General features: G+C 38.9%; 1 protein-coding gene across 1 annotated transcript in view; it reads left to right on the forward strand.

Moving 5' to 3' along the window:
• Positions 1 to 21,416, forward strand: part of MALRD1 (MAM and LDL receptor class A domain containing 1) — a 559,293-nt gene that overhangs the window by 123,745 nt on the left and 414,132 nt on the right. Inside the window, exon 18 of the mRNA XM_010859895.1 lies at positions 139 to 551. Coding sequence (XP_010858197.1) covers positions 139 to 551 — 413 coding nt within the window. The remainder of the gene's footprint in view (positions 1 to 138; positions 552 to 21,416) is intronic.

Below are 21,416 nucleotides of genomic sequence, written 5' to 3' on the forward strand. Positions count from 1 at the left end.
TTAAAAGTTTGCTCTAATGTTGCATTAAAAAAGATTAGAATGGTTTACCTTGGCAGAAGCAAAGTAGCAACTAGTATTCCCATTCATAGTTATTTTGGTCCTTAATGATCTTTTGATTTTATTTAATGCCCGTTTCAGTACCTGAACTTCAGTGTAACTTTGAAAATGGAATTTGTAACTGGGAACAAGATACAGAAGATGATTTCGACTGGACCCGGTACCAGGGCCCAACATCAACGCTTAATACAGGGCCGATGAAGGATAACACTTTGGGCACAGCTCAGGGACACTATCTGTACATCGAATCTTCCGAACCACAGGTTTTCCAGCACCGAGCTGCTCTGCTCAGCCCGATCCTTAACGCCACTGATGCGGAGGGCTGCACCTTCCGCTTGTACTACCACATGTTCGGAAAGCACATTTATAGGCTGGCCGTCTACCAGCGAGTCTGGAACAACACAAGAGGACAGCTGCTGTGGCATATATTTGGGAATCAAGGCCCCATTTGGATACGGAAATCTCTCAACCTTTTCAGCAGGAAGCCTTTTCAGGTATGGACAATGGCTTTCACAAGGTATATTCAAAATGGCATCAGAACATTTAAGGAATATGAAAGATCTCTGTGTTCTTAAATTAAAATTGAAGTTTGGTCAGTTAGCTTGACACACATTTATCATTTAATTAAGGGTGTACCCAAACTCGTTAGGTTTCCTTCCTCCTCGACTACCTCCAGTAATGTGTGATTGAAATTTCTACAGGTGGACGCATGGCATTGGACACAGCTGTAGGTTCTTCCAATCTAAGTCATTGTTGTACTGAAATGAAAAACCTGGAGGGGGAAAAAAAAGAGTTTGGCTTAATCTCTAGTCTTCTGCCAAAAGTTCAGACTCTTAAACTTGTTCTTTTGAATCTCTCATTTCCTCAGATTTTGTTAAGTAAGGAGCGAAAATCCAGGAAGACAGCACACATTGTTGGAGGAGCTCTTCTGGGGCAGAACCAGACTTTGAATCTAGGTTTCCTTCCTCTTGGTGGAATATTCTTTAAATCTTTCCTGCTGCTACTGCTGCTAGGTCACTTCAGTCGTGTCCGACTCTGTGCGACCCCATAGACAGCAGCCCACCAGGCTCCCCCATCCCTGGGATTCTCCAGGCAAGAACACTGGAGTGGGTTGCCATTTCCTTCTCCAATGCATGAAAGTGAAAAGTGAAAGTGAAGTTGCTCAGTCGTGTCTGACTCTTAGCGACCCCATGGACTGCAGCCTACCAGGCTCCTCCATCCATGGGATTTTCCAGGCAAGAGTACTGGAGTGGGGTGCCATTGCCTTCTCCGAAATCTTTCCTACCTTCTCCTAAAAGTCAAAGTTTCAATAGCAAGTTCAAATGCTTATGTGTTTTTACAGTTTTGTAAAGGCCTTTGGCATACTTTGTTTGATTCAACAATTCCCTGAAGTGGGTAAGTCAAAGATCCTTTTTGCCAGTTTTATAAATATGAAGGAAAAAACTCAAGTTGTTTTTTGTGCCATGTTTAGTCACTCAGTCGTGTCTGACTCTTTGCGATCCCATGGACTGTAGCCTGCCAGGCTCCTCTGTCCCTGGGGATTCTCCAGGCAGGAATACTAGAGTGGGTTGCCATGCCCTCCTCCGGGAGATCTTCCTAATCCAGGGATCAAACCCAGGTCTCCCGCATTGCAGGTGGATTCCTTACCATCCATGCCACCAGGGGAGCCCGAGAACAGTGGAGTAGGTAGCCTATCCCTTCTCCAGGTGATCTTCCCAACCCAGGGCATCACGCTGGGGTCTCCTGTGTTGCAGGTGGATTCTTTACCAGCTGAGCTCCTGGCCAGATGGAATGTGAGCAGAAAAACAGGGACTTGTTCTAGAATCCACAACGTCTATTTAATTCATGCTCCTTCTGTTTCTTTTTTTGTTTCATAATGCATTTTTTTTACTCTGCTTAAAAAAAGAATTTTATTTATTTTTGGCTCTGCTGGGTCTTCATTGCTGCACAGGCTTTTTTTTTTTTTTTTTCTAATTGCAGTGAGTGGGAGTTACTCTCTAGTTAAGGTCTGCAGGCTTCTCATTGCACTGGCTTCTCTTATTGCAGGGCATGGGCTCCAGAGTGTGTGGGCTTCAGTAGCTGTAGCACATGGGCTCGGTAGTTGTGGCTCCCAGGCTATAGAGCACAGGCTCAATCGTTGTGGTGCACAGGCTTAGTTGCTTCATGGCATGTGGGATCTTCCCTGATTAGGGATTGAACCTGTGTCTCCTGCATTGGCAGTCAAATTTATTGCCACTGAGCCACCAGGGAAACCCTCATTCTCTTTCTGATGCATCATATAGCCTGTTGTATGTAGGAGTGTTAAATATTTGTTTTTTCCCCTCTGGTCAAATAGACATGCATATAATATATTGGAAGAAACTTCTTATACTGGCTAAACCTTTTTTTTTTTTTTTTTTTGGCATATTCTAAACTTCTCAGTTACCCCAATTGAAAGCACTATCTTTATCTACATCTCTAGTGAAGAGTTTTACAGCCAAGAACTTAGCTCCAGGCCACCTGAGCTTCTAACCATCATAGATATACATTGTATGTGGCTCTGTAGAGAACACATCAGGGTTGGTGTTTTGTCCTGACAGACATAAGCTGACATCATGAAACCTAATCTGCAAGGTGCAGAGTGATATCTTGCTGTCCAGCCCAGTGGTAAGATCCATATAATCATGTGAAATGAAACTGAAGAGGGTTTTTTGACTTTTATTTAATAATGGCTCACCCACTTCAAGTTAATTCTTAATGTCTAATCAGGTCAGTTGTAATCTGGGCTTAACTAGTATTTAAATTGGAGAAGGCAATGGCACCCCACTCCGGTACTCTTGCCTGGAAAATCCCATGGAAGGAGGAGCCTGGTAGGCTGCAGTCCATGGGGTTGCTGGGAGTTGGACATGACTGAGCGACTTCACTTTCACTTTTCACTTTCCTGCATTGGAGAAGGAAATGGCAACCCATTCCAGTGTCTTGCCTGGAGAATCCCAGGGATGGCGGAGCCTGGTGGGCTGCAGTCTGTGGGGTCTCACAGAGTCAGACACGACTGAAGCGACTTAGCAGAGCAGCAGCAGTATTTAAATGGATTAACTTTCCTTGTGATGTTTACTGAAGAATTGCTTTTCACTTAGAGAATTGAGCTTGTGGTTTCTGGAAGGGGATGGATGGGGAGACGGGATTGTTAGGGACTTTGGGATATACACTCTGCTATATTTTAAGTGGATAACCAACAAGGACCTACTGTATAGCACATGGAACTCTGCTTAGTGTTACATGACAGCCTGGATGGGAGGGGAGTTTGGGGGAGAGTGGATACATGTAGATGTATGGCTGAGTCCCTTTACTGTCCACCTGAAACTATCCCAACAGTGTTAATCGGTTATACCCCAATACAAAAAAAAAAAAAAAAGAATTGGTTTTCAGGAGAAAATCAGCTTGTAAGGGAGCGGCTTCAGAGTCAGATGACCATGGAACTAACCAAAGATTCCTTTGGTTGTGAATCTAAAGCATCAATATTGAGGTTTGAAACCCAACCTGGATTACACGGAGTACTCTATTTGATTTTATCTAAGGGTTCTTTTTTTTTGTTTTTTAATGAATTTTAGGCATGAAAAGATAAAATCAGAGATTCTGCATGCTGTGTAGATTAATGGTTTAAGATAATAAGGATTGAGACCATTTTAAGCAATAGGATGTTTGTTCATTGAATGATGGACATGCATAGTTTCTGTTCTACTGAGCAAAGGTGGCAACAACCAACATTTTCATTAACTGTGATATTGTAGTGAAATTACCTACATGCCCAGGAGTATCATGCCCAGGAATTAATAGGTACTCACTAAATATTTGGTTAATAGAAAAATTTAAAGGTTTTTCAGGATCATTCATTTAAAATGAAATACATAGGGTAGAACCAGATTGCTCATGCAGGTATAGGAACAATTTGTCTTATTAATGTCAGTTTAAATTATCATCCACTGCCTTTATGTGTGATATGGTCAGTAAAAGCTCAGCACTGCATATAAAGCTTCAGGTCAACCTTCTACCTAATTTTTATTATGAGATTTCTGAGATTTGATTGGTAACTGTACATAGTGAATGTGTAGTCAAGCTAATTCAAATATCAATGTGCTTCATTCCTGAAAGTTTCCTAATACCCCTTTTTTTAACTAATTGATTTTTGACTGCACTGGGTCTTCATTGCTTTACCCAGGCTTTCTCTAGTTGTGGTGAGCTGGGGCTACTCTTGGTGGCAGTGCATAGGCTTTTCATTATAGTCGCTCCTCTGCTGCAGACCGCGTGCTCTAGAGCGCACGGCCTCCAGTAGTCGCAGCATGTGGGCTCTCGGGCATAAGGGCTTCAGTAGTTGCAGCACACTGGCTTGGCTGCTTCACAGCATGTGCAGCCTTCCCGGACCAGGGATTGGACCCATGTCTCCTGCATTGGCAGGTGGATTCTTATCCACTATGCCACCAGGGAAGTTCCTGATATCCCTTTGTAATATCTCCTTCTGGCCCTCACTTCCATCCCTGGACAACCACTGAACTTTCCGTATATATTAACTTACACCGCTCAAAATGTTATATAAGTCAAATTGTATGATATGTACTTTTTTCTGACATATTTCATTCTGTATAATTATTTTGAGATTCATTTTATTACCAAATATATCAGCACTTCCTCCTATTGTTAAATAGTATTCCATGATATGGATAGAGAAGTTTTTTTCCATTCTTCTTGGCAGGGATTCAATATCAGCAGTGTTCACTGGTAAGTATTGCAAAAACCTAGTTTAAAGAAACTTATTAATTCTTTGGCACCACAGGAACCAGGACTTACAAGCTTCTGCTCACTTATTCCTAACATGGCCTTGTTTACTGAAGTATATATTTATATATGAAGTTGGCCCAAGGAGAGGACAAGGATTGAAAAAGAAAAAAAATTCTCCAGGTGGTATCACATCATTAAACTATTAAGAAATTGTAAAATATATATATATATATATATATATAACACCACAGAACTGTCTAAATCTGAAATAATTCTATAGTGTTCTGGTAACATCCCTCAGTAATAAAGAGAATTTTCCACTAGTGGATTTTGTGAAAAGATTGAAAAATCTTATTCATAATCGTGATTTATTTTTTTCATTTGTGGGATATAGCTTTAAATCCTAAATGGTGCATCATTTTTCAGTATTTCTAGGAAAAATATTGTTTCATAAGTTATATTGTAAATAAAAGAGGACCATATTTAATAATGTTAAGTTGATTCTACTTTTCATGAAATTGTAAACAGAAGTGCTACAAGTATACATTATTTATGCAGTCTCATGTAACATTTTTCTTCCAAGCTTCTAGTGGAGTTGTTAGAATTTACATTGAAAGGTTTGGGATGGAATCTGCTGGCTTGAAGCCTGTGTAAGTAGCGCTCATAGATTTGTTGCTTACTGAACAGCATACTGAATCTTATTTTACAATCTTAAGTTTCTCATAGGCTATCTTCTTCTGCTGAACTCAAATATAACCATAGCTTAGTGTGTCAACTCTTGCTCACAACCTGATCCAAAGTGATGAGCTTGGTTTCCAGTGGGAAGAATGTGTGAGTAAAAAAGGGAGAAGAAAAGGTTAGGTAGAGAATATTACAAGAATGCAAGGGCCAGAAAGGAAGTCTCATTCCTTAATAAATCCATTATTTATTTATTTATTTTTTAATAAATCCATTATTTAAATTCTGCTCTATTTGTTATGAGAGAGCTTCCCGGTAGTTCAGTTGGTAGAGAATCTGCCTGCAATGTGGGAGACATAGGTTCGATCCCTGGGTTGGGAAGATCTCCTGGAGAAGGGAATGGCAACCCACTCCAGTATTCTTGCCTGGAGAATCCCATGGACAGAGGAGCCTGGCAGCTACCATCCACGGAGTCTCAAAGAGTCGGACATGACTGAGTGACTAACACACTACTTATGACTTCTATAATACTAAATGACATCTGATATTTTTGATTCTCTAAAATTACAGTAGAATATTAATATGAGTCATTAAACTTTGGAAATATACTTTATATATTTGTAATATATGTGATTATTATGGATCATTAAGTATTGACAAATCATAGAGTGTTCTTTCCTGGAGAATCCCGGGGATGGGGAAGCCTGGTGGGCTGCCGTCTATGGGGTCACACAGAGTCGGACACTACTGAAGTGACTTAGCAGCAGCAACAGCATATAAAGTGAAAGTGTTAGTCACTCAGTCACGTGTGACTCTTTGCAACCCCATGGACTATAACAATAAGAAAAATAGCAAGCTCGAATGTTTTACTGGGTTGGCCAAAAAGTTTGTTCAGATTTTTCTCTGTGATCTTTTCCGTAACATCTAATTTGTCTTATCCCCTTTTAGTCTATGCCCTATTTGAAACTTCATGTAACTATGCTTTGGTTTGTTTCTTTTTCTCCCTGGTGTTGCATGTATGAGCCATTCAGTTCCTTTCTAATCATACTTGCAAATACTTTTACCCTCCCTTCTGGCTGGAGGAGTAGGATGGAGGCAGAAAATGTAGACGCAGTGTAGGGGGTCACCATGTCTGGTTTGGCAGGTTTTGCCACAGCAAGGCTATACAGCTAAGGGGCTCTGAGTGGGGTTGAAATCGCCGTTGTGGGATTTATTTACCATTCTGGAATTTGTGCAAAAGTGCTGGCTATGCTGCAGCTGCCTTTCTGGCCTCTTGACAAAGTTTTTAACTACACTTTTGTGAAACTTCAGTATGAAGAAAAGTGCATTAGATTATCAGGGCAGAATTATTTTGCTAAAAGCAAAACTGTAGGTAGCATACTGGAAATGAGCCTTCTTATTCAGACAGTGTCTGTGTATTTATCTGGACAAACAAGAGCAATAGTTTATTCCCATCTGATGTATTGTTCACCCTCTAGGAATAAACTCTGTGAAATGTCTTTCAAGTATGTTTTTTCTCTGCTGATCCAAACTCATTTTAATCATGTGTAACATTTCAGATTTGACTTTTCTCTGCAAATGTGTGTGTGTGTGTGTTTAACAATATAACATTTTGAACCAAATAGTTTTGCTTGTTTTTATTGATGACACATGATTTTGGCTTTTATCTTCAGTAGAAAATCAATGTGTCATAGCGCTCACTAAGAAAAAGGTATGGTACCTCTTTGTAATTCTTTGTCAGATATTGCTTTATCTTGATTTATGCCTTTAAACTTTTTCTCATTCAGCAGAAAATATCATGGTGATATCTGTGAGAGCAAAGCAATCTATACCAATTTATGCTCTGAGTGCAGCCTCCTTCCAGAATTGTTTATGGAACATATCAACTCACAGTAGATTAGGAACACAATGCCTTCTTCCTTCTTAAATATGTCAGATTAATGATTTTGGTGCATATCCAAATTTTTACATTGAAATTTTTAGTGAAAATGTTCCTTTATAAGATAAAAGGTGATTGAAGATGGTTACTATTCTAGGATATTCAAGGGCTTCCCAGAATTTTGGGGTCTGAAAAGAAACTCAGCATTCTTGGTCTTAGCAAGATTTCACTCTGTTATCAGTATTGTCATTTGGAATTGTTCTAGGGCCTGTTCTGAAATCATCTTCAAAACAGCATTGTCGACTATGGCCAAACTGAAATCTGATTATAAACTTTTAAAGATAATTTCTTGGACTAGAATTCAAGAAATCATCTTCCAAGTAACTTATCTTTTAATTTTATTTACTCCAAATGCACATTGTAGTTTACTTTGTCTTGTCATAATCTGCGCTGGAAACAGTAATTCATTGTTACCATCTTGAGCTTTTTATTGAATTCAGAAATGATTAGGCTGTTTTGTGCTTGTGTAGAAGAAGCCTTTACATTTTATGATATAAAACCTTCTGCCAAGAGGAGGAAAAGAATACGGATGAATGCAATTCTTTAAAATGTTTAAGGTTCAGTTCAGTTCAGTTGCTCAGTCATGTCCGACTCTTTGAGACCCCATGGACTGCAGCAAGCCAGGCCTTTCTGCCCATCACCAACTCCCGGAGTTTACTCAAACTCATGTCCATTGAGTGGTGATGCCATCCAACCATCTAATCCTCTTTTATCCCCTACTCCTCCCGCCTTCAATCTTTCCCAACATCCAGGTCTTTTCAAATGAGTTAGTTCTTCCCATCAGATGGCCAAAGTATTGGAGTTTCAGCTCCAGCCTCAGTCCTTTCAATGAATATTCGGGATTGATTTCCTTTAGGATGGACTGGTTTTATCTCCTTGCAGTCCTAGGAACTCTCAAGAGTCTTCTCCAACACCACAGTTCAAAAACATCAATTCTTCAGCTCTCAGCTTTCTTTATAGTCCAACTCAAATCCATACATGACTACTGGAAAAACCATAGCTTTGACTATATGGACCTTTGTTGGCAAAGTAATGTCTCTGCCTTTTACTATGCTGTCTAGGTTGGTCATAACTTTCCTTCCAGGGAGCAAGTGTTTTTTTCATTTCATGGCTGTAGTCACCATCTGCAGTGATTTGGGAGCCCCAAAAATCAATGTCAGCCACTGTTTCCACTGTTTCCCCATCTATTTGCCATGAAGTGATGGGACCAGAGCCATGATCTTCATTTTCTGAAGCTTTAAGCCAACTTTTCCACTCTACTCTAACTTTGATCAAGAGACTTGTTAGTTCTTCTTCACTTTCTGCCATAAGGGTGGTATCATCTGCATATCCGAGGTTATTGATATTTCTCCCAGCAATCTTGATTCCAGCCTGTGCTTCATCCAGTTTCTCCTGATGTACTCTGCATAGAAGTTAAATAAGCAGGGTGACAATATACAGCCTTGACGTACTCCTTTTCCTGTTTGGAACCAGTCTGTTGTTCCATGTCCAGTTCTAACTGTTGCTTCCTGACCTTCATACAGATTTCTTAAGAGGCAGGTCAGGTGGTCTGGTATTCCCATCTCTTTCAGAATTTTCCACAGTTTGTTGTGATCCACACAGTCAAAGGCTTTGGCATAGTCAATAAAGCAGAAATAGATGTTTTTCTGGAACTCTTTTGCTTTTTCAGTGATCCAACAGATATTGGCAATTTGATCTCTGGTTCCTCTGGCTTTTCTAAATTCAGCTTGAACATCTGGAAGTTCATGGTTCATGTACTGTTGAAGCCTGGCTTGGAGAATTTTAAGCCTTACTTTGCTAGCATGTGAGATGAGTGCAATGGTGATGTAGTTTGAACATTCTTTGGCATTGCCTTTCTTTGTAATTGGAATGAAAACTGATCTTTTCCAGTCCTGTGGCCACTCCTGAGTTTTCCAGATTTGCTGGCATATTGAGTGCAGCACTTGCACAGCATCATCTTTTAGGATTTGAAATAGCTTAACTGGAATTCCATCACCTCCACTAGTTTTGTTTGTAGTTATGCTTCCTAAGAGGCCCGCTTGACTTCACATTCCAGGATGTCTGGCTCTAGGTGAGCAATCACACTATCGTGGTTATCTGGATCATGAAGATCTTTTTTATATAGTTCTTCTGTGTATTCTTGCCACCTCTTCTTAATATCTTCTGCTTCTGTTAGGTCCATACCATTTCTGTCCTTTATTGTGCCCATCTTGTATGAAAAGTTCTCTTGGTATCTCTAATTTTCTTGAAGAGATCTCTAGTCTTTCCCGTTTATTGTTTTCCTCTATTTCTTTGCATTGATCACTGAGGAATGCTTTCTTAACTCTCCTGCTATTCTTTAGAACTCTGCATTCAAATGGGTACATCTTTCCTTTTTTTCCTTTGCTTTTCACTTCTCTTCTTTTCACAGCTATTTGTAAGGCCTCCTCAGACAACCATTTTGCCTTTATTTTTCTTGGGGACCATCTGGATCCCTGCCTCCTGTACAATGTCACAAACCTCCATCCATAGTTCTTCAGGCACTCTATCATATCTAGTCAGTTGAATCCATTTCTCACTTCCCCTGTATAATCGGAAGGGATTTGATTTAGGTCATACCTGAATGGGCTAGTGGTTTCCCCTACTTTCTTCAATTTAAGTCTGAATTTGGCAGTAAGGAGTTCATGATCTGAGCTACAATCAGCTCCTTATCTTGTTTTGCTGACTGTATAGAGCTTCTCCATCTTTGGCTGCAAAGAATATAATCAGTCTGATTTTGGTGTTGACCGTCTGGTGATGTCCATATGTAGAGTCTTCTCTTGTGTTGTTGGAAGAGGGTGTTTGCTATGACCAGTGTGTTCTCCTGGAAAAACTCTATTAGCCTTTGCCCTGCTTCATTCCATATTCCAAGGCCAAATTTGCCAGTTACCCCAGGTATTTCTTGACTTCCTACTTTTGCATTCCAGTCCCCTATAATGAAAAGGATATCTTTTTTGGATGTTAGTTGTAGATCTTGTAGGTCTTCATAGAACCATTCAACTTCAGCTTCTTCAGCATTACTGGCTGGGGCATAGACTTGGATTACTGTGATACTGAATGGTTTGCCTAGGAAACAGAGATCATTCTGTCATTTTTGAGATTGCATCCAAGTACAGCATTGATGGCTACTCCATCTGAATCCAATTAATGAAATGTTTCAGTTAAAAGATGTTTATTGTTTCTGGTCTTACATTTAGATCTTTAATCCATTTTGAGTTTATTTTTGTGTATGGTGTTAGAAAGTGTTCTAGTTTTATTCTTTTACAAGTGGTTGACCAGTTTTCCCAGCACCACTTGTTAAAGAGAGGTGCACTGGGATGACCCAGAGGAATGGTACGAGGAGGGAGGAGGGTTCAGGATGGGGAACACGTGTAAACCTGTGGTGAATTCATGTTGATATATGGCAAAACCAATACAATATTATAAAGTTAAAAAATTAAAAAAAAAAAAGATGTTTATTGATCTCTGAACCAGTCTCCAGCATGATTAAGAGTAATGAATGAAGATGGAGAAAAATCCTAAAAATTGTTTTAAAAAAAATAGATATCAATCCCCATAACCTCATACTTTGATCTATTGGGCAATTCTGTGATGTACCTGAAGTGTTTATTTACACTGAATATCTGACAAAGGACTTTTCTATTCCCAGTTTCTCTGTGAGTTGCTGTCTATGGAAATTTTATTTGCATTTGGAAACTTTGAAATTTTCAGGAAAACCTTTGAAATTTTCAAGACATTTGAGAGATTTGTAGAGACTACTTATGATATTTTAAATGAGGACTGTTCTGGAGAATCTGAAATATGTGTCCTTGTGTATAAATACATCCTTTTCATGTAGAGGCTACTTGAATACTTTGGTATCTCCAAATTCACACTCTGTGCACATCGATTTATGTGCAAATCCATATAAATGTATTTTCTGTTATTAGCAGAGTTACTCTGATTTTCATTTGTATGTATCATGAGTATTCTTTAAACTGCAGGTCCCTGATGACTGCTTCAATCAGTAAGAGCAGACCGTCACCCACTGTGTCCCTGGTTGTAGCTTCATCTTAATTATAACACAGTCCGAAGCAATTAAAATCCATGAGGAAGTGTCAGAAAAGCTAGGGAGCACCTAGGCTCTATCTTGGGATAAGGCTTTATTTTTCTTTATGAAATGCAGTGTGTAACTACTTGTTTTGACCTCCAAGACTCTATACTCCTCCTATGTTGTTGCCCCTGACGTTTGAATTTTTTATTCCATTTTAAGGTTTATTCCTACTGCTGTCTTGGCTTCTCTTCTCTCATAGGTAATGACAGCTTCCTCTGTAATTCATTGCTTTATCTTTGCTCTGATAACTGCTAATGATAGAGGTGGGTGTATTACATGTCCTTCTATCTAAGTCAACCTTATGCATTTGGATCTACAATTAGTAGTGTTATACCTACATTGCAAATTATAGTGCTATACCGCTGCCACAATTTATGCAGTGTTAGAGAACTTTGCATTGACTTGGAACTACTACTTGGTATAAAGTATGAGTTAATTTTAGTTTACATTTTAAGTAGCTCAGATTCAAGAGGTATTTTTTTAGTACAATAAATTTAACTTGTACTCTGTTATAGAGTGATTTCAGGTTATTGAGGAAGATATAATAAGGACTTTAGAGTAAAATATGGACTTTACATTTGCTTGAGTTCAAATCCTGACTTTGCAAGTTATTATCTGTGTAGCCTTAGGAAAATTATGTAAACTCTCTGTGCCACATTTTCTTTACCTGTAATCAGGTATAATAATAGTGCTACCTTGTACAGATTTTTTTTTAAGATTGCATGTATTAATATATACATATAAAACACTTGAAATTTTCCAGGCATACAGTAATTACTCAAACATTAGCAATAAGAACAATAATGTAATAATAATAAATATAATAGGTGTTATTAAGTTTAAAAGTAAAAATTGAAGGTTGTCACTGAGCTAGAAGTAAACATCATACGACCTTTGTCTCCTTTCTAAGTGGTTGAGGAGATAAGCCATTTCCTCTATCTTTGTGCCTAGTTACTCTAAATAAAGGCATTTCTCCCCTCATGGTAGCCAGCACAAACTACCTGATTTTTCTCTTATGTTGTAATATAATGATAAAACTGAAGTCGCTCAATCGTGTGTGACTCTTTGTGACCCCCTCGACTATAGCCTACCAGACTCTACTGTCCATGGGATTTTCCAGGCAAGAGTACTGGAGTGGGTTGCCTTTCCCTTCTCCAGGGGATCTTTCTGACTCAAGAATCAAACCCTGGTCTCACACAGGACAGTCAGATTCTTTACAGTCTGAGCCACCAAAAGATAAATTATCAAATTATTTCAACATTTGCTTATGTTCCACTTATGTTTGATAACACAATGCTTCCTTGGGTTCCATTTCATTAATTAGCTTTGGCAAAATTGACTCCTTCTAGGACTGTCATAGCCTCTCTGAGTGTGGGATTTCATGGTTCCAACTGGTCTCTATTCTAATTATTGCCTAATCTTTGCCTTTCATGCCTCTAGCTTGACTTGCATTATGATGTACAGTCTGTATTTATCCTTATTTAGTAGCTTCCATCTGCATCAAAACAGGTCTTTTTCTTTTCCCCTCAATCTTAACCATATTTATTTCTGCTCCTTACATGACAAAAAATAAAAACAACCCAACTTTTGTCTGTAATCCCCACATGTCATTCACTTTGTTTTAAATATCTAGATTCAACCTTTACTTTTTTAGTGAAGCATTTTGTATTACACATATACAATAAACAAAAAAATGACAGTTTTCAAAAGATATTGGCATGATCCTCAGATGATGATGTCCCATAGGATAAAATTGGACATGCATAAATTAATTTTCATTCAGTAGTTATTAATAACTACAGAAAACATTAAGTATTTACATTAATGTTAGGAATAGGAAATTGAGCTTGATGTCTGCTATTATTGTTCTTAATAATACTATGAATATTTAATAATATGAATACCATTTTAACTTTATATTATTAAACTTTAAGTTATTTGTTTAAAAAATTTTAAGGGGAATAGTTGATTTACAATGTTAGTTTCAGGTGTACAACAGAGTGAATCTGTTACACATGTATCTGTATCCACTCTTTTTTAGATTCTTTTCCCATATAGGCTGTTACAGTAAGGACATACACACAGGCACAGGGAACTCGACTCAATACTCTGTAGTAGATCCAACCTTTATAGTCACTGTTCATGAAAGTTCCTGACGTACTGTCAGGACTGCTACTGCCCGTTGACAGGAGGCCAGCCTATATTCAGTCTAAGGTGTGTCATCTGTGGATGCTGTCACAGGGTAGGAGGCTGAGTGTCTTAGTCTGAGTTCCAGGAAAGGGGAAAGAATTAGCTTCTCTTTTTCCCTAACTCCTTCCTACTCCATGTTATATTAGTAATGATTGCTCTCTAGAGATTCCCAAACAGAACAAAAACACAATATAGCAAAAGACAAATGTTTTAACAGGCTTTGAGCGTTAATGTATAGACTTTGATTTATCTTTTCAGTAGCTATCACCTAATAGAAAGGATGATGTAGGTTTGATTTGCTGGCCATGAATTAGCCCTGTCCACACAAAGTTCTGTATGACTCAATGATCATGGACACTGTTGTCCACAGCCTAAATCTCCCTCAGGATAGAAGGGCTCCTCCCCCAGGTGCTGGGGCTGTTGGCAGCTAATGCTGCTTAGCTGATTCTCTCTCTGGAAAATGCCCTCAAGAGGGTTGACTTGCCAACGGGATACCTCTCCTTGGAGACCGCCCACATCTGCAGTCTGGTCAATGCAGAGCCTAAATGCTCAGTGCTGTTGCCTCCGTGTAGGACTGTACTGAAGGGCCGGCCCAGTTTCTAGGCTCCCTGTGTGGTTGGCTGAGGCCTCTGTTGTGACCGCATCACAACTCAACTGCTCCCTCCATTCAGTCCTTCCTTTTCTCACTCCCCTCCAGTTGTTGGTACCAGGTGAGTTCACCCAGGAAAATTTCTGTACCCAAATCTCTGTCTCAGATCTATTTTTACAGGGAATCTGGCATGAGTCCTATTTCTGTGAGTTCTGGCTGTTAACCCTGATTAATTTTGGCAGCTCAAAGCCAGATCAAGCAGCTTCCCCTCCTCTGTTTTTCCTTCTAGCCTCTATTTCTACCAAAGCTTTACACATGTAGATAGCAAAGAAACTAGTTAAACATAGCTAAAACTTTAGCTTAACACTCTATGTGCCTGATGCTATATTTTGTATGTTATCTTTTTATAATATCCCCAAACTACTAAGTGGAGGACTCTGCTCTTACCTGGAGAAAATGAGGGTTGCTCAGTAAAAGTCAACATTAGGAGAAGTAGGGGGAAGGACATAGGGCATTCTTTTTGTTATTTTTGTGTCTTTTCTGTAAGTGTAAAATGAACTCAGAATAGAGGGGTTTGAAGACACTGAGTAATAGAACCAGGTTTTTAAGATTTGCAGTGTGGTTCCACAATTCAAGTTCTTAAATACCAACCTAAATTGCCTTTGAAACAAAAGTTCTCTTGGACTCAAATCACAGCAAAGTGACATGATTGTGTGCCTTTTTTGCATAGAGTGAAACGGGATGTTTATTTAGACATAGTTAGCTAAAATATTCTATTATGGATATAAGCTTTATATAAATGATCAGTCTAATATTAGCACTTAGATTATAATTACTGAAAAATAGGGATCTAGTTCTTGTATTATAGTTTTTGCTGTATCAGCCATAATCAAAAGCACATATGCAAGCATGAAGATGAATTTCAGTAAATACAGTCCTGTCAGTATCCGAATATGTGACTCCCACCCTTTTCTCTCTTGCCTTTTCAGTGTTGTAGAGAATGAGGTGGTTAAGCAGTCAGCATGTCTCCCTGCAGTTTCAGTTAGTAGCACCTTATCTTTAACACTTTGTTATCCTTAAGCTGATACTTATTTTTCCTCACAGATCCCAGTTCTTAGGATGAAGGGGAATCATTGTGTTCGAATAAGATGATTCTGCTTAAAAAAAAAAAAACAAACAACTTAGCAAGAAACTTAAACAATTTAGTTAGAAACAAATATTCTTCCTACTTATTTCCAGCATGGTGACCCTTTGTATTTTCAGCACATGTTAATATGAAAAATTGATTATAGTTGATATGAAGCATAGTGTAATATAATGAAGAACAAGATTGTGAAAAAAAATGGGAATAACTCGAAAGCCAATTTGCTTCAAATTAAAGCTTTGGATTAAAATGAATTAACTTATATTTCATCATGTTTACAAATAATTTATCTTATTTTTTCAATATATTCCCTTTTTGGGAGTAAAATATCTTTGTATAAGAGCTTTTCCTGTTAGATTACCCAGTTAGTTATATTCAATTATTTTGAGATGATTTTTATATGAAATTTCATTGTTTTGCCTTTAATAGATTACACATAATAGTTTTGCTGTTATACTGAACTTGATATTATGCTGTACATGTAAAGTAAATGTAGTTTTCCAATTATTATTTTTAAAAGTATTGGGCAGGACTTCCCTGGTGGTCCAGTGGCTATGACCATGTGCTCTGAACGCAGGGGGGCCTGGGTTCGATCCCTAGTCAGGGAACTAGATCCCACATGCTTCAACTAAGGATCTTGCATGCCACAAGGAAGGCAGAAGATGCCACATGCTGCAACTAAGACCTGGTGCTGCTACAGAAATAAATATTTTTTAGAAAGTACTTGGGAAACAATGTGATAAAATGGAAGTAACATCAAGTGAGGAGCTAGAATACCTGGATTCTAAAGATTAAATTTTCCATTAAGGGATCTAGTGACTTTATGGATGTTATTTAATCTTTTAATTATGTATTTTTTCATCAGAACAGTAAAATGATCTATAAACTATTTCTAATTGTAAAATTCTAGAAATTCCATTTTTCATTCATAATTGAACTCTACAATTCTTGTTACATGTTGTATGTCACAGAAATCCTTCTTATTAAGAAACTTAAATTTAGTTTTATCATATCTTAAAAAAGTTAAAAGCTCAGTCATGTCCAACTCTTTGTGACCCCATGGACTGTAGCCTGCCAGGCTCCTCTGTCCATGGGATTTTCTAGGCCAGAATACTGGAGTGGGTTGCCATTTCCTTCTCCAGGGGATCTTCCTGACCCAGGGATTGAACCCAGGTTTCCTGCACTGCAGGAAGACTCTTTACCATTTGAGACACCAGGGAAGCCCATCATATTCTAGAAAGCTTTCCTAAACTTTTATTGTTACCATGAATTTCAATGGTTTTTGAGCCCCTAAAGCTAGTGGAGGTGATGGAATTCCAGTTAAGGTATTTCAAATCCTGAAAGATAATGTTGTGAAAGTGCTGCACTCAATATGCCAGCAAATTTGGAAAACTCAGCAGTGGCCACAGGACTGGAAAAGGTCAGTTTTCATTCCAATCTCAAAGAAAGGCTATGCCAAAGAATGCTCAAACTACCACACAATTGCACTCATCTCACACGCTAGTAAAGTAATGCTCAAAATTCTCCAAGCCAGGCTTCAGCAATACGTGAACTGTGAACTTCCTGATGTTCAAGCTGGTTTTAGAAAAGGCAGAGGAACCAGAGATCAAATTGCCAACATCTGCTGGATCATCGAAAAAGCAAGAAAATCCAGAAAAACATCTATTTCTGCTTTATTGACTCTGCCAAAGCCTTTGACTGTGTGGATCACAATCAACTGTGGAAGATTCTGAAAGAGATGGGAATACCAGACCACCTGACCTGCCTCTTGAGAAACCTATATGCAGGTCAGGAAGTAACGGTTAGAACTGGACATGGAACAACAGACTGGTTCCAAATAGGAAAAAAGAGTACGTCAAGTCTGTATATTGTCACTCTGCTTATTTAACTTCTTTGCAGAGTACATCATGAGAAATGCTGGGCTGGAAGAAGCACAAGCTGAAATCAAGATTGCTGGGAGAAATATCAATCACCTCAGATATGCAGATGACACCACCCTTATGGCAGAAAATGAAGAGGAACTAAAAAACCTCTTGATGAAAGTGAAAGAGGAGAGTGAAAAAGTTGGCTTAAAGCTCAACATTCAGAAAACAAAGATCATGGCTCTGGTCCCATCACTTCATGAGAAATAGATGGGGAAACAGTTGAAAGTGTCAGACTTTATTTTTTTGAGCTCCAAAATCACTGCAGATGGTGATTGCAGCCATGAAATTAAAAGATGCTTACTCCTTGGAAGGAAAGTTATGACCAACCTAGATAGCATATTCAAAAGCAGAGATATTACTTTGCCAACAAAGGTCCGTCTAGTCAAGGCTATGGTTTTTCCTGTGGTCATGTATGGATGTGAGAGTTGGACTGTGAAGAAGGCTGAGTGCTGAAGAATTGATGCTTTTGAACTGTGGTATTGGAGAAGACTCTTGAGAGTCCCTTGGACTGCAAGGAGATCTAACCAGTCCATTCTGAAGGAGATCAGTCCTGGTGTTTCTTTGGAAGGACTGATGCTAAAGCTGAAACTCCAGTACTTTGGCCACCTCATGCGAAGAGTTGACTCATTGGAAAAGACTCTGATGCTGGGAGGGATTGGGGGCAGGAGGAGAAGGGGACGACAGAGGATGAGATGGCTGGATGGCATCACCGACTCGATGGACATGAGTTTGGGTGAACTCCGGGAGTTGGTGATGGACAGGGAGGTCTGGTGTGCTGCAGTTCATGGGGTTGCAAAGAGTCGGACAGGACTGAGTGACTGAAGTGAACTGAATGCACATTTAAGATCAGAGTTTGTTTTAAATTTCTTTTCAGATAATTCAAATTCCACTGGTAGATAGCAACAGCTCTACTGTTGTATATTTTAGAGATAGCCATTTAGTTCCTCTATTTTTTTAAATATCAGAAAAATGTGTTGAGCATACTAAAAGTAAATCATTAATTTCCTGAAAGAAATGGAACATAAATAACAAAATTAACTTGTAGGTATAATCTCTCTGTGTAAATTTTAACTTAAGTGCTAATTCATGTCTGTATTAATTTGTTCACTGATTTTAGGCCCTCCATTGCCTCAGGCACTATGCTACTTGGTGGCATACAAGTACAAGTAGTGGATGGTCATTGTCCTCATGGAGCTCACATTCTAAAGTGAGACAGATATACTCAAGCAAATAGTTACAATAAAAATTATTTTTTTAGAAGAGTGACATCTTGACTAGGAATGGTGATATCAAGGCAGGAGTTGTACGATTTATGTATCTATACAGTATCTATAGGTGATGGCCTGTGTTGGGGCTGAGGGTCAGGATTAAGGAGCCACAGAAGCTGATGCAAATATATACAGATGAGAAGCAGCATGCTGATTGGAAGAACCACCAAGTACTTCTGTAGTTCATGGTGCATAAAGTTAGAGGCAGAGGAAGGTAGACAGAAGCCAGAGCAGGGAATGACTCACTTGTCATGGTCACAAATGCATATACTAACCATGAGCTAATGAGCACCATTGAAGGTCTTAATCAGTTTAGTGAGCCGATCAAAAGTGATCCATCACTTTTGGATCACTCCATCCAAAAGTGGTCCACTTTTGGATCACTGTCAGATCCATCACTCTGTTAGCTGTGAGGAGAACATTTTTGAAGTAGGGCTTACCATTAAAAAATAATCAATTATATACATGTATATATATGTGTGTGTGTGTATGTGTGTAGTTGTATATGCGTATGTATGCGGCTTAGGTAGGAGACAGCTAGAGCCTAAGCTGGGAACATGGGCTAATATAGATGGAATGAAAAGGATTCAAGAAATATTTAGAAAGTAATGCCACTGAGGCTTGCATGTATGGTGTGAATGATGGGGAATAGTCCAGAATAATTCAAGATTCTGGTGGTAACAACAGTAGGAGCCATCATTTGAAATATAGAACAGAGAGCAAAAGAGAGGAAGTTTTAGGTAGAAAGAGGAGTTATTGAAAGACATTTTAAAACTTTGAGGGCCATCAGAAACTCTGAGGGACATTTCTTTTTGGAAAAAAAATCTCAAATTTAGGGTTGAGGGAAAAAAGTCTGAGGTTTAGGGAAGTATGGAGTGAAAAGAGGTTTGGGGTAATCAACATACTGGTTGTAATTGAAAGTATAGAATTGATTCATGCAGAGAAAATGTTGAAAGTGGGAAAACCAGAGTAGGTAAAATTAGGTGACTCATCAATGTGCTTAAGTAGTGCTTAATTAACCTGCTGCTACTGCTAAGTCACTTCAGTCATGATAGCCCATCAGGCTCCCCCGTCCCTGGGATTCTCCAGGCAAGAACACTGGAGTGGGTTGCCATTTCCTTCTCCAATGCATGAAAGTGAAAAGTGAAAGGGAATTCGCTCAGTCGTGTCCGACTCTTCGCGACCCCATGGACTGCAGCCTACCAGGCTCCTCCGTCCATGGGATTTTCCAGGCAAGAGTACTGGAGTGGGGTGCCATTGCCTTCTCCATTAATTAACCTAGATGTTCTTGAAAGGTACAGGTCTGCATTTCTTATAAGGTGAAGGAAAATGTTTCTTAGTTCCCACTTAAGGTGAATGGGACCCTGTTTTGGATACCTGGGCACCAGTTCTCAATCTTTCGGGCACATATTTTATTTTACCTTCTGCTGTAACAGCCAGTTCTTCATAAACTTCCACTAGGGCTTGAACCACTCTGTTCGGGTGTAATAGGACCCGAACCTGGGTCCTATTCCAGGTCCTGGTCCTGTGGGCCTGCACTGGCCCACAGCTCATGGCTTCTGTTGTTTAGGAGGTGGGATGTTCGTACAGCTGCTGCCCAGGAGTGTGGGAAAGTTCATGCCCTGGGACCCACTTCATGACCAGTATGGGATGAAGCCCTTCCTTCTACCCTAATGGATTGGATGTTTCTTAGACCATTTCATTCAGCTCCTCAGAAGGCCCCTGAGGTTCCATCACAGAGACAGCCAAGCTGCTAAGTCATCCTTTTAAGCTGCCTTCCTTCCTTTTGTATCTCACTCTGCTCCTCCTCCTTCCTTCCTTTCTAAATTCTCAAAATATTTACTTTCAATATTAGGGAAGATAGTTTGATATTCTATTTGTATCTCCAAAATCTATACTCCTACCTCTAAAACCGCCAAACACATATAAAATGGAAGATTGCTATATAGAAAATTTGGCTTTATGGATTTCACTGTAATTTTCCCAAATACTTCAAAATCTTTTCACAAACTTTTACCTTTCCTTTTTGTATGCTTCACCTAAGAGTAAGACTCACCCCAGGTTATATGTAAGAATAGAGTACATGAAATACATTTTATATTTCAAAAGTTTATCAAAGGCTTTTAAAATTGAAAGGATCTACAAATATTCCTAACAGATTTTTTTTTCCAGGTTTGGAACTAAATTGAGCACAGATTCTTAAACTTTACTTTGATAGAAAGGAAGTAAGTTTCTAAGTTTCTAAAAAAGGCAGCTTTAAAACAGTTCAGTCTAAATTATTTAGTATTAAGTGATTTGTTGAGATATTTTTACATTTTTTAATTTAAATAAGTACATAGTTTAAAAAATGAAAGATTATAAAAGGACGTTTTAATTGTTATTGATTCTGACAGGCAAAATATTTTTAATCTGTATCAGCCATTTGCAGACTTTTCTTGTTAAGAGCAAGGTGATAAATATTTTAGATGTCATGAACCACAGTGTTGGTCTCTGGACTACTCAAGGGAGTCATGGTAGAATGAAAGCAACTTTTGTTGTTGGGTTTCCTTGGTGCCTCAGCAGTTAAGAACCTGCTTGCCAATGCAGAACACATGGGTTCTATTCCTGGGTCAGGAAGATCCCCTGGAGAAGGAAATGGCAACCCATTTCTTATATACAACCCAATTCTTGTATCCCAAGTATTCTTGCCTGGGAAATCCAACAAACATAGGAGTCCATGGGGTCACAAAGAGTCAGAGATGACTGAGTGACTAAACAACA

This window comes from Bison bison, unplaced genomic scaffold, assembly GCF_000754665.1.
Source record: "Bison bison bison isolate TAMUID 2011002044 unplaced genomic scaffold, Bison_UMD1.0 scf7180017864461, whole genome shotgun sequence".
Lineage (NCBI taxonomy): Eukaryota > Metazoa > Chordata > Mammalia > Artiodactyla > Bovidae > Bison > Bison bison.